The sequence below is a fragment of the Mytilus californianus genome, unplaced genomic scaffold (genome assembly GCF_021869535.1).
Source record: "Mytilus californianus isolate M0D057914Y unplaced genomic scaffold, xbMytCali1.0.p SCAF_3, whole genome shotgun sequence".
NCBI classification, from domain to species: Eukaryota; Metazoa; Mollusca; class Bivalvia; order Mytilida; family Mytilidae; genus Mytilus; species Mytilus californianus.
In genome coordinates this window covers 45,287,416-45,304,821 of record NW_026262679.1, presented here as the reverse complement: position 1 = coordinate 45,304,821, position 17,406 = coordinate 45,287,416, and the positions used below count along the sequence as shown (strand labels likewise).

Sequence of the window (17,406 nt, the reverse complement as noted above, 5' to 3'; positions counted from 1 at the left end):
CGTTCGAGTTTTATTTATTCGAGTTAATGAGTTTAAAGATGGCTGGTTTCCTGTCAAGACTAGTTTCCCAAAGTCAAATTTATAGGCTATTATAATACACCCCAAAAAAACCCAGATACTTACGTAAAAATGATTTGATCAATGACGAACGAGTATTTTCACAAACCACTTTTCACAGCTGTTTTTGTGTTTATTTTATTTTATAAGATTTACAAATCGAAGATGTTAATTGTATTATGTATGACTCAAAGGAGCTGTGGGGAAAACGTCAATGTTGTCCTAAAATACACAAGAATTTTTTCTATTTTATTTTTCCATTTGACCCCTTATTATACATACCATTTATATCCGCTGTTAATGCATCGTTCACTATTTCGTACATGTCTACAGCAACGTAGTTAAATTCCTAAAATAAATATTTTTAATATGTTTGATATTCTACTGACAATTTCAAAATGCTTTTACTATTATAATATTAAATGGAATGTAATTTTCATTTCATCTCATTTTTAATCATATAACAATAATATGATTAAATCAGTCAAAATCTCCTAATTTGTTACATCTTGAAGTGTCATACTTATGCAATTCATAACACGCATAATGCATAATTAAAGGGTCATAACTTCATAATTTTTAATATGTTGTTCCAAGAAATTAAGAAATTATTTTTTATGAATAGTAATATCACAACTACAGTACTTGCAACCTTAGGCGTTACTGTTTTAGCGATCAATCAGCGGTCATCGATCAGTCACTGATCAGTCAAGTTCGCGTCAAACTCACGTCACCAATCCGTCAGACTTATAGTAAAAATATTTGACTGATCGGACGGATAGGACCGATCGACCTTTCTGACGGATTGAACTCTACTACGTCACATGATAAACTAATACAAATTACGAAATCTTAGTTTCGTTTCATTTAATTAAAATAGCGACATGGAAAATACGAAACATTCAAGTACAAATGATCAACATCTTTTTTTGTTAATTATTTAGCACAGTTTTAAGAATTTTAAAAGAAAAGAAATATGCATATATAACTCAATTTAAATATTGCTATTAAAGAATGGCCATTTTCGTTTTAATTTAGGTTATATTTTTCAAACCCGGACATTTCTAAAACGGTTTTGATCACGATTTTCAGTGATTTTATTATTTTCCGAAAATGCTCTTGAAAATATAATGAAATGATCATTTATTGCAAACTTCGATGTATTATCTTTAAATATTTTTAAGTATTTTGTCCTTATAATCTTAAAATTCTTTAAACAAACTTATCTCGAGGCCATTAAAATAACAAATCACAAATAAAAATAAAAATGCTGCAAATTCTCTTAAAAATAAAAAATATTGGTAATTTTAAACAACGAGAACAACATTATAGTATATTTTTTCTGATAGTCTTTTAACTTAGTAAAAAATAATCAATCCTAAGCTGTAAAAAGTACAAAAATCCAATGACGGTCAATAATTTCCTTTCAAATAAAGGAATTATTGCATTCTATTTCAACAAAAACAAAAGTTTATGCATATCTTTCCTTCTTTATTCATATTTTATTAAAAACTACTTATCTAAAGGCATTTATAATGACTGATAGCAATTGCATTGCACTATTTCTGATATAAAAGAAGAAATATTTGTATTTTTATGCAATGCGAATATTAAATTTAGTATCTGATCCCTTTAATTCAACATAGTTTATGAAATGCAACCAATCCTGATGTACAAAGAGTACTGAAATCAAATGGTGATTCATTATTTCTATCAAAATGAAGATATGATTGCATTCATTTTCAACACCAACAAAAGTTTAAGCCTTATTCTACTTACAATATTAAAATTCTTATTAAAAAAATAATCTTGAAGCCTTAAAAATAACTAGTTACAAATAACATTGCATTATTTTTTAACAAAACAAGAGAAACTGGTAATTTTAAACAATGCGAACAACATTTAAGGATATTTTCTATGATCTTCTTTCACTTTTATGAAAAACAACCAATACTAAACTACGAAAAGTACAAACATCTAATGACAGTCAATAATTTCCATTCAAATAAATAAATTATTGCATTCTTGTTCAACAAAAACAAAAGTTTATGCATATTTATCCTTCATTTATTCACATTTTATTAAAAAATACTTATATAAAGGCATTTATAATGACTGATAGCAATTGACGTTGCATTATTTCTGATATAAAAGAAGAAATAATTGTATTTCTAAGCAATGCGAACATTACATTTAGAATCTTTTCCCTTAAATTCAACATATTTTATGAAATACAACAAATCCTAAACCATAAAAAGTACAAAAAGCCATAGTCGTTCAATAATTTTCATTAAAGAAGAGAAATTATTGAATTCTTAATTAAAAAAAATAAAAGTTTATGTATATTTATCCTTAAATTATTCATATCTTATATAAAAATACTTATCTGAATGCATTACTTATGACTGATTGCAATTGACGTTGATTTATTTCTGATATGAAAGAAGAAATATTTGCATTTATAAGAAACACTAACACAAATAAAGTATCTTTTCCCTGAAATTCAGCATATTTTATGAAAAAAAAAAACAATCCTGATGTACAAAAAGAACCAAAATCAAATGACGGTTCATAATTTCTATCAAAATAAAGAAATTATTGCATTCTTATCTAACAAAAACAAAAGTTTATGCATATTTATCCTTCAATGATTCACATTTTATACAAAATTACTTATCTAAAGGCATTTATAATGACTGATTGCAATTAAAGATATAAAAGAAGAAATATCTGCATATTTAAGCAATGCAAACAAAAAATTTAGTATTTTTTCCTTGAACTTCAGCATATTTTATGAAAAACAACCAATCCTGATGTACAAAATGAACCGAAATCAAATGACGGTTCATAATTTCTATCAATATTAAGAAATTATTGCATTGGTATTCAACACAAAACAAGTTTAAGTTTTATTCTCCTTACATTATCAAAATTCTTACAAAAAAATCTTGTTGGAAGACTTTGAAATAACAAGTTACAAATAACATTGCATTATTTTTTATCAAAAGAAGAAAAATTGGCAATTTTAATCAATGTGAATAACATTTTAGTATATTTTCTCTGATATTATTTTGTTTTATAAAAAAAACCAATCCTAAACCATAAAAAGTACAAAAAGCCATAGGCAGTCAATAATTTAAATTGAAATAGAGGAATTTTGAATTTTTATCAAACAAAAACAAAAGTTTATGTATATTTATCAGTAAATTATTCATATCTTATACAAAAGAACTTATCTGAATGCATTAATTATGACTGATTGCAAATGACGTTGAATTATTTCTGATACAAAAGAAGACATATTTACATTTTCAAGCAACACGAACAAAAAATTAGTATTTTTTCCCTGAAATTCAGAATATTTTATGAAAAACAACCAATCCTGATGTACAAAAAAAACCAAAATCAAATGACGGTTCATAATTTCTATCAAAATAAAAAAATTATTGCATTCTTATCTAACAAAATCAAAAGTTTATGCATATTTATCCTTCAATGATTCACATTTTATACAGAATTACTTATCTAAAGTCATTGATAATGACTGATTGCAATTAAAGTTGCATTATTTCTGATGTAAAAGAAGAAATATTTGCATATTCAAGCAATGCGAACAAAAATTTAGTATCTTTTCCCTGAAATTAAGCATATTTTATGAAAAACAATCAATCCTGATGTACAAAATGTACTGAAATCAAATGACGGTTCATAATTTCTATCAAAATAAAGAAATTATAGCATTCTTATCTAACAAAAACAAAAGTTTATGCATATTTATCCTTCAATGATTCACATTTTATACAAAAATACTTATCTAAAGGCATTTATAATGACTGATTGCAATTGAAGATGCATTATTTCTGATATAAAAGAAGAAATATTTGCATATTTAAGCAATGCGAATAAAAATTTAGTATATTTTCCCTGAAATTCAGCATATTTTATGAACAACAACCAATCCTGATGTACAAAATGTACCGAATCAAATGACGGTTCATAATTTCTATCAATATAAAGAAATTATTGTATTCATATTCAACACAAAACAAAAGTTTAAGTATTATTCTCCTTACATTATCAAAATTCTTACAAAAAAAATCTTATTGGAAGACTTTGAAATAACAAGTTACAAATAACATTGCATTATTTTTTATCAAAAGAAGAAAAATTGGTAATTTTAATCAATGCTTACAACATTTTAGTATATTTTCTCAGATATTATTTTGTTTTATAAAAACAACCAATCCTAAACCATAAAAAGTACAAAAAGCCATAGGCAGTCAATAATTTAAATTGAAATAGAGGAATTTTGAATTTTTATTAAACAAAAACAAAAGTTTATGTATATTTATCAGTAAATTATTCATATCTTATACAAAAGAACTTATCTAAATGCATTAATTATGACTGATTGCAATTGACGTTGTATTATTTCTGATACAAAAGAAGACATATTTACATTTTCAAGCAACACGAACAAAAATTTAGTATCTTTTCCCTGAAATTCAGCATATTTTATGAAAAACAACCAATCCTGATGTACAAAATGTACAGAAATCAAATGACAGTTCATAATTTCTATCAAAATAAAGAAATTATTTAATTTGTATTCAACACAAAACAAAAGTTAAAGTAAAATTCTCCTTAAATTTCTCAGATATTATTTTGATTTTATAAAAAACAACCAATCCTGAACCATAAAAAGTACAAAAAGCCATAGGGGTTCCAATAATTTCTATTAAAAAAGAGAAATTATTGAATTCTTATCTAACAAAAACAAAAGTTTATGTATATTTATCCTTAAATTATTCATATCTTATACAAAAGTACTTATCTGAATGCATTACTTATGACTGATTGCAATTGACGTTGAATTATTTCTGATATAAAAGAAGAAATATTTGCATTTATAAGAAACACTAACACAAATAAAGTATCTTTTCCCTGAAATTCAGCATATTTTATGAAAAAAAACAACAATCCTGATGTACAAAAAGAACCAAAATCAAATGACGGTTCATAATTTCTATCAAAATAAAGAAATTATTGCATTCTTATCTAACAAAAACAAAAGTTTATGCATATTTATCCTTCAATGATTCACATTTTATACAAAATTACTTATCTAAAGGCATTTATAATGACTGATTGCAATTAAAGATATAAAAGAAGAAATATCTGCATATTTAAGCAATGCAAACAAAAAATTTAGTATCTTTTCCTTCAACTTCAGCATATTTTATGAAAAACAACCAATCCTGATGTACAAAATGTACCGAAATCAAATGACGGTTCATAATTTCTATCAAAATAAAGAAATTATTTAATTTGTATTCAACACAAAACAAAATTTAAAGTAAAATTCTCCTTACATTATCAAAATTCTTACATAACAGATCTTATTGGAGAACTTTGAAATAACTAGTTACAAATAAAATTGCATTATTTGTTATCAAAAGAAGAAACATTGGTAATTTTAAACAATGCAAACAATATTTTAGTATATTTTCTCAGATATTATTTTGATTTTATAAAAAACAACTAATCCTGAACCATAAAAAGTTCAAAAAACCATAGGCGTTCCAATAATTTCTTTTAAAAAAGAGAAATTATTGAATTCTTATTTAATAAAAACGAAAGTGTATGTATATTTATACTTAAATTATTCATATCTTATACAAAATTAATTATCTGAATGCATTAACTATGACTGATTGCAATTGACGTGCATTATTTCTGATATAAAAGAAGAAATATTTGCATTTTTAAGCAACTCGAACAAAAAATTAGCATCTTTTTCCTGAAATTCAGCATATTTTATGAAAAACGACCAATCCTGATGTACAATAAGTACAAAATAATGAAATGATTGCATCTTTAATCAACACAAATTAAAGTTTAAGTATTTTAATACTTATTTTTTTTAAATTCTATCAAAGAAATTTTTCTTGAGGCCTTTTAAATAACTATTTAGAAATAACATTGCATTATATGTTATTACAGAGACATATAATAATTATATGTCTCTGGTTATAAGAAAAAGAAATATTGGTAATCTAGAACAAAAATTAAAACAACGCTCTAAATTAATTAATCCAAACAAAGCTGTATGGATCTTTACTGTTCTGCTATTTTTATTTTCATCATCTAACGACAACAAATAGAGTACTTATTTTAAATGATAACATTTTATCGCTTTTTGGTGGTACATAATTAACGAGTAAAGGTGTCTTCGTAGAGGTCCGCGTTTATCAACTGTAAATACTGTGGAGTTCGTTTTACATAAGAATTTTAATTATATGCGTATCCGTCCGATCCGTGCATACAGTTAATTTAATGATCGATCGCTGACCGTTGTCACGGTAACTCTCACATAGCTTATTTGACGTATCTGACGGATTCTATGGGTCATCGATCACCGATCAGTCATCGATCAGTCAAACATCCGTCACCGATCATTCACCGATCAGTCAAGTTCACGTCAAACAGTAACGCCTAAGGTTGCAAGTACTGTATATGTATGTAAAATTTGTAGTTTTTTGGCTTGATTAAAAACAAATCTTTGGGACAATTTTTAACCCTTCTTGAACCTATTCGAAGCAATTTTAAAAACTTAACATGACTGTAATAGAAACTTGTTTATACTGAGTTGAAGACCCTTTGTTCACCGCTAAATGTCTTCTTACTTTATTTCTGTTATTAAGTCGTTCTCTCAGTGGCATAAACCGCATATCTCCTTTAATTCATATTCAGCTTTTAATATATTTTATTTATTTATATATAAGAGAATTTTTGAAACATGAATAAAAAATTTAATTTTTTAATTATTTGTTATTTGCACACAGAGAAATATTTAATGTCACCATTTAAATTTCCTTTAATCTTTATCCGATCGACACAAGTTGAAGAAAAATGTCCTTATGTTTAAATGATTGGCACCGGGTCAACTGTTTTTGAAGAGTAAAAATTCACCTTGAAAAACTTTAAAACACATGTCCTTATTTATTGTATGAAAATATTTTCAAAGGAAAATGTACCGTGCATAAAAACTTGAATAAATTGCTTTAAATTAATCAAAAAAAAATAGTTTATTATAAACATCTTTTCCCATCATGCTAAGGGTTCAACGATTATATTCTAAAACATATACAAATACTTATATTTATCATATACTTGTATAAAATATTACTAAAATTGTACTGTTCAATAACATTTAAAAATATGAAAAGGCTATGAAAGGATTACTAGGTTTATTGATCAGATTCCTAAGAATTTCCTCAGCGGGCTGATAAAGGAACCTTTATTGACTGCTTCCGGAATGTTATCACATGCCTTTCCGCGACGTTCATCACATGCAACGTCGTGCATTTCCGGAAATTTGTTCGAAAACGACAACACAGTGCGGAAAACCGCAAGTGATTTAAGACTTTTCAAAAAATGGTTGAGGAGCAAATTTCAAACTAAGAACATGATAATTGTTGTGACAAGATAAATAAAATGCTTGTAATATCAATAAAAACAATTAAAGTTAAGAAATTTAGTTTTTGGTAAATTATTATCTAAAAATTCACGGAAAGACAAAATTTTAATTAATAGTTCTTGTCTGTATTTCTTCTGTTGAAGTATATGATAAAAAGATAATTACATGTCATTTATCATATCAGACCCTTTATCGGCCCTAGGTCATTATTTCATCACAAGAGCCTGCGGCTGCTCTTGGGCTGATATCATGACCTAGGGCCGATAAAGGGTCTGATATGAAAAATGCCATGTAATAATCTATACTTATCATATACTTGTATAAAATATTACTTAAATTTAACAATTCAATAGCATTTAAAAAATATTAAAAGGCTATGAAAGGATTACTATGTTTATTGACCAGATTCCTAAAAATTTCCTCGGCGGGCTGATAAACGAACCTTTATTGACTGCTTCCGGAATGTTATCACATGCCTTTCCGTTAATGTCCGTGACGTTTATCACATGCAACTTCGTGCATTTTCCGGAAATTTGTTTGAAAACGACACCACAAAGCGGGAAAACTGCAAGTGATTTAAGACTTTACACAAAATGGTTGAGGAAGCAAAAATAAATTAAGATTAAAAATGTTTTGGAAGACATAAATGAGATGCCAGAAATTGTCCATAACAATTTAAAGGAAAAACTATGAATATGTTTTCGGGGGCAACCAACACAGGAAAGGTTAAATAAATTTTCCAAACTAAGAACATGATAATTGTTGTGACAAGATAAATATAATGCTTGTAATATCAATAAAAACAATTTAAGTTAAGAAATTAGTATTTGGTTGTCTGTAAATTATTATCTAAAAGTTAAAAGAAAGACAAAATTTTAATAGTTCTTGTCTGTATTTCTTCTGCTGAAGTGTATGATAAATTGATCATTACATGTCATTTTTCATATCAGGGCCGATAAAGGGTCTGATATGAAAAATACTATGTAATAATCTATACATATATATATATAAGAAAATTAATAAAAGATAATAACGATTTCAATTCATCACTTTTACTAGCGCTTTCACTGCTTTCACAGATCTTCAGGTAATGTGACTTGTATACATAAGTGATATAAAACAATTGATTGACGTTATTAATAGTATGACGTTAACAAATACAAGAGAGACTACTAATGTCATTTTAAAATTGAAGTACAGTCTTTAAAATGTTTCGTAAAAATTAAAATATTATTTATCATTTAATCCAGGGTTGAGAATGTTTATGAATAATTCTTCTTTCTTCTTCCGGAGAAAATTCTAGTCCGCAGTTCCTTTTTTGTCTCTCCAATATAGAATTCCTCACAATTTGAACATATGAGAGAATAAATGACGTTTGAACTTTTACAAGACATATTTTGTTTAACTGTGAAATGCTTTCCATTTTTGAAATAAATTGAACTTTCTTCAATTAAATCTGGACATGGCATACATCGTTTATCTGTACATTTTCTAACAATAGGCAAAGTTTCATTAAAGTCGAATTTTGAAGATGTTAAATATGGTTTTAGACTTTTTGACTGTCTTTTACTGTTGATAATCTTCTTTCTTTTGTAAGACTTTGTCCATTTTTCACTTTTGTGTAAATTGTTTTCAATTTGTCGCATGAAACTTAATATATCATAATCATGGATTATATGTTGTGACAAACGGGATAATTTTGTCTGAATTGTTTAATGATTCTTCGGTTGTTTCGGATCGCCGTGATTCTGTAATGATTTGTCCTTTTATCAGTGCCTTTTGAATTCTGTAATCTATCACTTGTTCCGGATATTGCTGCTTTTTTAAATACACTTTTAATTCTTCCAATCTTTTATTGCGTAATAGTTCTGTACTTGTAATGGTAATTATTCTTGACGCTAGATTAAAAGGTATATTTAATTTTACAGGTTTTGGATGGTTTGAGTAAAAATTTAAATACATATGTGTATCGGTGTCATTAGAGAAGATATCTGTGACAATTTCATTGTCTTCCGGTATAAGTACTAAAATATCCAAAAACAGCATTTTGTTGACATTTCTGTTAATTGTGAAGCAAATATGTGGATTTAAAGAATTTAAATCAGAATGAAAATCTGAATATATATATATATATATATATATGTAAATATCATCATGAATATTTACCGTAACAGTATTGTTAATATATGTGTCTATGTCGTCCAAATTGTTTGCTATAGCTGAGTCAGCATAATTGATTGCATCAGTGAACTTATCGTTAGTAATCAACACACATACAGCTGAAGATCTGAAAATGAATATCAATATTAATACACCAATTGCATACTTAATCTTTAATCATATAAAGTCATGTCTGTAATCATATAAACCTTAAGTTAAATTAATCACTTTGACTTACGCACAAATAAGACATTTTTTCTCATATGAGCGGGAAAGTATAATCCAACACCTTACATGTATATGATGTCCCACCAGTTTTTATTGAACTTTCAAAATTCATTTTTTACTGCTTTCCGTCATTGTAATTAATGCTAAATCTTGACTTTTAGACGATTTTCTCAAACTTGAATTGTGTTATGGTTTTTTATGTTCTATTTTTCCATGTAAAACGATCGCTTCAAGTCTCAAATGTACATAGACGGTTTCTTGATAGCAGCATTCAGTCTGTAAAATAATACAATATAACCTCTACAAAACATTTCACTTACGCGATTAATACAGACATAACCATCAGAGCTGAGGAAAGTCCCGTTATTTTGCATTTTTCATTGGCTTTATTCATCTGAAAAATTAAAATTATATACAGCTATTAATTTTTCAATAATTGAAATAAAGTATTGCTGCAGTTGAATATCTTGAAGACAACAGTCATGTCCTTCTTGTTCCCTGTTTAAGTACATTCAAGATGAAATGCATCTGAATTCAATTGATTCTTTAATAAGGGGACATTTGTGTACTACATGTACAAGAAAAAAATTCTTCAATTTATCGATGCGTTTTTGGCATCAAGTATAAACTTCCCCTAATACCCATGGGCCGTCTTTAACTTTCAGAGAGGTGAGAATTTTTGCCCAATGTCAAATGCCTTGCTGTGACCTTGCCTTGTATTGATGGCATCTTCTGTTGTGACTTTGAGATAAAGAACAGAAATATATTTATACTACACTCGTTCTATTTGAGCAGTCAAAATGCGTTGACTATATATTTCTATGTCGTATACAGTCACTGACCCGATATCACTTTTCCTCATGAATATTTAGATAGAAGTTGCCGAAACTATATTTAATTATTCATAGGACCTCTTTAACCTGTTCTTGTTTCCAATGTACGACTCAAACATATTTCTTTTACAATTTTTGGATAAACATACTTCACTTGATAATTGTTTTTTTTAAAACCTATAAATCATTATGTTTTATGCTTATTGTTGATATTTTAGTACATACTCAAACGAATTCGTTCACCGTCGATTGCGGGTTTCAACAGGTAATGTACATTTCATTATGTTGTATATTTCTCCGCCTGATATGAGGCCTTTTTAAAAGGGGATTTTTCCCAATTTTTAAATCAAATAAATAACATTAAGACATTAAACAACAATTGAAAATGTGTTTTTCTAGATTGCAGTATAAAGACAATAATAGTGCATTGACTTGACATATCAACGATATAAGGATTCGGCCCGAAACGGGGAAAAAGCTCGACAGAGCCTTGCATTTCCCCGTTTCTAAGCCTCATCCTTATATCGTTGATATGTCAAGTCAATGCACTATTATTGTCTATATAACTACTCTAAATATCAGCACAACAATGTTAAATCTGCAAATTTGCGGAAGCAAATTCTTGTTCTTCCCTCGTCGGGATTCGAACTCATGCTATTGGGATATCGAGACGACACCGCCTGCACTGTGTCCAGCGCTCTAGACCACTCGGCCACCTACACTGAACTAATAATTCAGCTTTCGGTGGCCTAGTGTTACCTCGCCTCGTCAGTAGAATCTAGAGTTGTAACACAGTACATGATATATTAGGCATGAAGATGGAATTGATTGCAGATAAACTAAATATCTATCGTAAAGGATTGTAAGATACAGTCACATAAATAATAAGTACGTCTAAACAAGTGACAACTCTACGGCAGATCCATCCATTTGATTCCCAGTGAAGGTGATACAGGGCTGAAAACACATTTTATATTCATAACTGCACAACAATGTTAAATCTGCAAACTTGCGGAAGCAAGTTTTTGTTCTTCCCTCGCCGGGATTCGAATTCATGCTATTGGAATATCGAGACAACACCGCCTGCACTGTGTCCATCGCTCTCTATATATATAAGAGATGTAGTATGCTTCCTGTATTAAAGGTCCCTAACTTGGGACAGGCACTTTGAATTTGAATTTGAATTTCGGGTTACAAAATGTAAGCCTGTTTGTGCGCTCACCAAATATTTCATTTCCCTGAAAAGATGGACAAGAAACTTGTGATTAAAACAAAATCATTTATGCAAGAACAAAAGTCATGAGTATATAAAAAGGTGGAACGTTTTCTATTGCAAAATCTTAGTGACCGTTATTAAGGATATTCAGAGAATTTATACAGAACAATAGCTTCAAACGAAACAATTTATATTTGTTTCACATTGCAATTATTTCTTACATGAATGTTCTTAATAAATTTATTAGAAAGAATAATACAAACATAATTTGATAAAATGAATTATTCTTATTCATATAATGTTGCTGAGTTTATTCCCGGAAATTGCAATTACGTCACAAGTGCTTCGCAGCAATTCTTTTGAATTGCGCTGTGTAATAAGTCTGAGTCTCTATATTTCTACCATTACATTGTACAGTTTCTCCTAAAGCAATAATGTTACCTGTTTCAGATCAGGTCGACAGTTGCCACAACACCGACAACAACAAAAACAACATCCACATATTGGGAAGATAATTATGAACAACAGTCCAATGCCAAAGCAGATTCCAAAACCCATACTGGCATTTATAACCTGAAAATAATAAGAGATTTATATATATATAGCATTTAATGAACAAATGGGCAGATAGTTGTGTCTTGAAGAGACATGCAGACAATTTATAATGAGTGTTTAGCACTACATGTAACTGAGATGGGATAATTAAATTGGTAAGCGGTTTGATTTCCAGTAAGACAGTAATCAGGACAAGAGTGAGGATATTACAACTATAAATAAACTAAAAATGGGAAATGAACGTTTCAGGTTATTGCGAATATATTAAAACTAAGAATATGTAGTATGAGACCAAATGACGTAGAATGTTATCAATTATAGGTCACTGTAAGGACTTCAACAATGAGCAAAACCCTTACCGCATAGCAAGCTAAAAAAAGCCCCAAAGTGACAAATGTAAAACAATTCAATCGGAAAACTAACGGCCTGATTTATATACAAAGCATTAAACTATTGAGGCAATCATTAAGTAATAAAGCCATACATTGTGAATTGTATTTGAATGATTAAAATAGATATGTAGTAGTTACGTTGGGGTCTCTGTGGCTGTAAGTAGTCCAACTACTGTATCACAAGTCTGTCAACACCGAGGTTGTTAGTTCGTTACCCCGCACGTGGCAGGCGCATTCGACTCGAATCTTATTGACTAGGATTGTCAGATTTCTTTCCGACGGTCGGTGATTCTCTCCGGGCAATCCGGCGTTCTCCACCAGTAAAAACTGACTGCCTCAAAATAGTTGATAGTGCTGAAATTGGTATTAAACACCAATCAATCAGTCATTGGTAGCTACGGTATGTAGCTAAGGGAAATCTTTCTATCAAATAGTTCAAAATGAAAATACCACTTTATAACTTTCGAGCTTCCGAAGCTATTTTCTGGATTAACCTTCACTAGGAACACTAAAACTTAAAACATTTGAAAGCCAAGGATGAAAAAAAAAGAAGAAACGGCAGGACCTATATAAATAATAGAACATTAATATAAGGTTAACTTTGCCTGTTCAAGGAACGCATTTCTCTTTATCCTTGGATTAGTTTCCTCAAATATTTTTGAAAATATCTATTTTATGATACGTACCTCTTGATACTGCGTTGTTATGTCGAATCTACTTCTCAATACATCTTTGACAATATCTATAATTTAAAATATCTCAATAGTAAGCTGGCCTAAATTGTTGTACAGTTTTGTTCAACTTAAAACATTGTAACCGCCAATTTTTTAACTATGTTAAAGAGATCAGCATTCTAAATAAGTACATAAATATGAAAAAAGGTAGAAGACACATCATATCTGCCTAAGTCAGAAATCAAAATTCAATTTGAATTCAGTATTACCACAAATATCTCTTTATAGGGCCTCATAATCCCAAATTTGTATTGGCCAAAATTGAGCAAATAAAATTAAGTTATGCCACAAGTATTGGCGTTTCAAAATTATAATTCTGGTATCTATGATGAACTTCTTTTCTTACGACCTCACCCGGGTTTTCTGTAGGGTTCGGGTTGTTTAGCCTTTAGTTTTGTTTTAAGTGTTTGCCTTTTCGTCGCCTTAATTTTTTTCGTCTAATTTCGTCGGTCTCTCTTATGAGTTTTGATTCTCAAATTGTTATCTTTCGTTTCTTTTTCAAAGTCCTTCTCATCGAAATATATTAAACCACAAATACCACATATTAAAGTAAAAAAAAATTGAAGAATTATTATGTCGTCCGAAAATATTTGTAACATACATGTAAGATCGTAATAACAAATTAACATCAAATTAAAGATATAACTGAAAACGGCTTTACACGTGTTAAATGACACGCAAATTGGTTATGAAAAATTAAACTAATAAAACTTTCATCTACTAGTTTGTTGGTAAAAAGATTACGAGTGCAAGGTTTTTATAGCAGTTTATACAAGGTAATAAATTCCAAGATTGACAACACATATAAACGTTTCTAAATTAACTTGTATTAAACAATTTAATAAAAAATGCTTGTACAAAAACGTGTAAACAATTTTTTACATGAATTCAGAATTATGTTAATATTTTTAGGGGCCTCGGTGAACGAGTGGTCTAAGAAGTCGAACTACTGTATCACTAGCCAGTCATCACTGAGGTTGTGAGTTCGTCCCGCGCTCGACTCCAATCTTACTAGGATTGTCAGTTTTCCTACCGAAGGTCGGTGGTTCTCTCCGTGCACTCCGGCTTCCTCCACCAATAATTACTGACCGCCACGAAATAGCATAATAGTATTGAAAAAGCGTTAAACACCAATCAATCAAAAATTCAATTAATCTTTGATTGTCTATTTGATAATAAACAATATTTTCTCTGAGAATCAACGTTTGTTTTGTTTTGGCTTTTTTATTTATAAAATTCGCTTTTTGAAATCTCAATATTTGAATATTTCGATTTCGTTATTATACATAACATATTTTTGTATATTAGGAATAACACTATTTACATTTCGGAACAAGGTTTATTTGATACTTGACCTTTTACGTATATATAAACTGCGCTGCTGGTATAGATTTAGACTTAGAAGACTCTTACCATAGGGAAATGGATCTGGTTGAATCATATTTATGAAACCTCTTGCCATTTTGTAAAGTCCGTCCAGGCCTCCTGGATCATAATTATTAACCGTCTTGTATGAAAAACCTGAAGGTATGTTCTCCCATGAAATTGTACCATTTCCATACGCAACATTTCCATAAATGTCTGTTATATTTCCAGACTTCACAAGATTCAGACATGTTAATCCTTGAATTAGTAAAACTCTCAATATTAAAATACTCATTTTTCTATGCTTCACTGTTTCTAGTAATTGTCTGAGCTACAAACATAAAATATCTAGTCTAGTTAAAAGAAAATAAAAGTTCTTTTTAAATATAAAGCAATAGCAGTTTACTAATGTAAACAACCTACATATTCTGCGCTTTGATATTAAAAACTCATGTATCAAAATGGTTTTGTCTTTAGACTTAACATTTAGGCCTAGTTGTTGAGAGGAATTATCCTCTGACAGGCAATATGTTTTAATCTGAAATATTGATACATTAATTATCCAATGTGTGGTTTTCCGATCTTGACCTCTGTTGTAATCATTTCATCTTACAATTAACTGACAAATGAAAGAAAAGCATTGATTCAAACATTTAACAACTCGGTCATGGTTTAAAATAAATACTCAAATATTGTAAAAACTTGATATTTTTTAAATACATGTTACTTGTTATTTTTTTAACTTTATACATTTGACATTGGTCCATTTAATTAGAATTTGTATACCGACTTTTAATACTTCTTTGTGTTATTTGTTGTTTTTATGACTGGGATATACCGGATCAAAACTTTGATTTTCACAAAACGAAAAGTGTAAACTATTTATCAGATTTTAGTGACCTTCGTAAAATTATAATTAAACCAATTGAAATATTTTATCTGTAGCAATATATATTAACATATAAATTTGACTGTTACGTCAAAAACATATTTGTATATAAAAGAGATGATCTTTTTTTTACTATTCTTTGTCAAAATCATAAGTTATAGATAAGAAAATATAAGAACGGGATTTTTGAACAATTTAGAAAAAAAATCTTTTTTTCAAGATGGTTGCATTAAATGCTATCGTGTCTGCGTGTAGAAAATTGTGAAAATAATAAATTAAAAAAATATTAAATTGTAAAAGAATTAAAAAAAAGAAGAAATTATGAAAAAATATTTTACGAAATGAAAAAAGGAAAAATAAACCTAAAAAATTGAACCTGTGTTATTCCATGAATCGTGATTAAAAGTGGGAGGATTGAGTGCTCAAAAGAAATAATTCATTCTGAAGTTTAACTTTGAGACGTTGGAGTATTTGATTGACAACAATAAACTATATCGGTTCCTGGTCTTATTGTACTGAATGGTTGTGTTTTTGGTCACTGAAAGGAATCTCGTCAGATGATATAGTAGTAAATAACGTGTTCGGGAGGAGGACAGTGAATCAGTTTTTAAGCGTTCTGTGCGGATGGTTGGTTCTCCTCGGACGATCGGTTGGGTAGTGGTTCTTGAAAATAAGTCGTTTACGATTATCGGGGCTAAAACAACTATCGTAATATAGACAGCAGAATACAACTATACTGTTTTACGTTTATTTCATAAATATGTCTGAGGACTAAGGCTACGTCTCGCACTGACGTGAAGCCTAGTTATTATAGGAAAAGCCGAGAAGACCACAAAAAGTGTGTTTTCAAAATTAAATTACGATAAAGTACAAAAAATGTAAAAAAATTAATGAAAATTACTGTCTTTCAAAATTTAAACTCAATCTTAATAACTTGAGAAAAGTCACTAACTTTCAGATTAGTTATCTTTGAATTAAATTTCAATAAGTCTATTTCGTACACAGTGAGTCTATATTCACCTGTTCACAAAGTCGATGAAAAAGTGTCATATTATCGGTTTTTGACAGATAGTCAATTTATGAAACATTTTCGTAACAGTCTATAATAAATCGCAACAGGTCATTAGATTCGTATTATTCTTCCTATGATGTTCCGATTTCCGTACAAAATTAAAGAGGATATAACTTAACGATTGGACGTTATGTAGTTCAAATATTCGGTTCCCATTGGTTTGAACAATAGTGATTGTCTTTGAACACTTTTGATAAAACTTGTTTTGTTCCTAAATGTCTCCTTAAAAGTGTCAATTTCACGATTATCTATGTACGGTGTTGTATTTATTCGACGCCTATAAAGCAGATGAGCTGGAGCCAGTGGTTCAAGATTCTCCGGGACTGAAGAAACATATGTTAATGGTCGATCGTTTAAGACGGATTCTATATCTGTAACGATTTTCTGGAAAGTCTCTAAATCCCCAAGCGATATTCCTAGGACTT

General features: G+C 29.0%; 1 protein-coding gene across 1 annotated transcript in view; it reads right to left on the bottom strand.

Annotated features, from left to right (window-relative positions):
* LOC127734669 (prominin-1-A-like) overlaps nt 1-15,434 on the bottom strand; it is a 42,852-nt gene extending 27,418 nt beyond the window's left edge. The window contains exons 1-6 of the mRNA XM_052244664.1: nt 15,069-15,434; nt 13,608-13,663; nt 12,416-12,547; nt 10,246-10,319; nt 9,704-9,824; nt 340-406 (exon numbers count right to left, since the gene is read on the bottom strand). Of these exons, the coding sequence (XP_052100624.1) occupies nt 340-406; nt 9,704-9,824; nt 10,246-10,319; nt 12,416-12,547; nt 13,608-13,663; nt 15,069-15,315 (697 nt within the window). The 5' untranslated portion in view covers nt 15,316-15,434. The remainder of the gene's footprint in view (nt 1-339; nt 407-9,703; nt 9,825-10,245; nt 10,320-12,415; nt 12,548-13,607; nt 13,664-15,068) is intronic.
* Between the last annotated feature and the right edge of the window lie 1,972 nt (nt 15,435-17,406).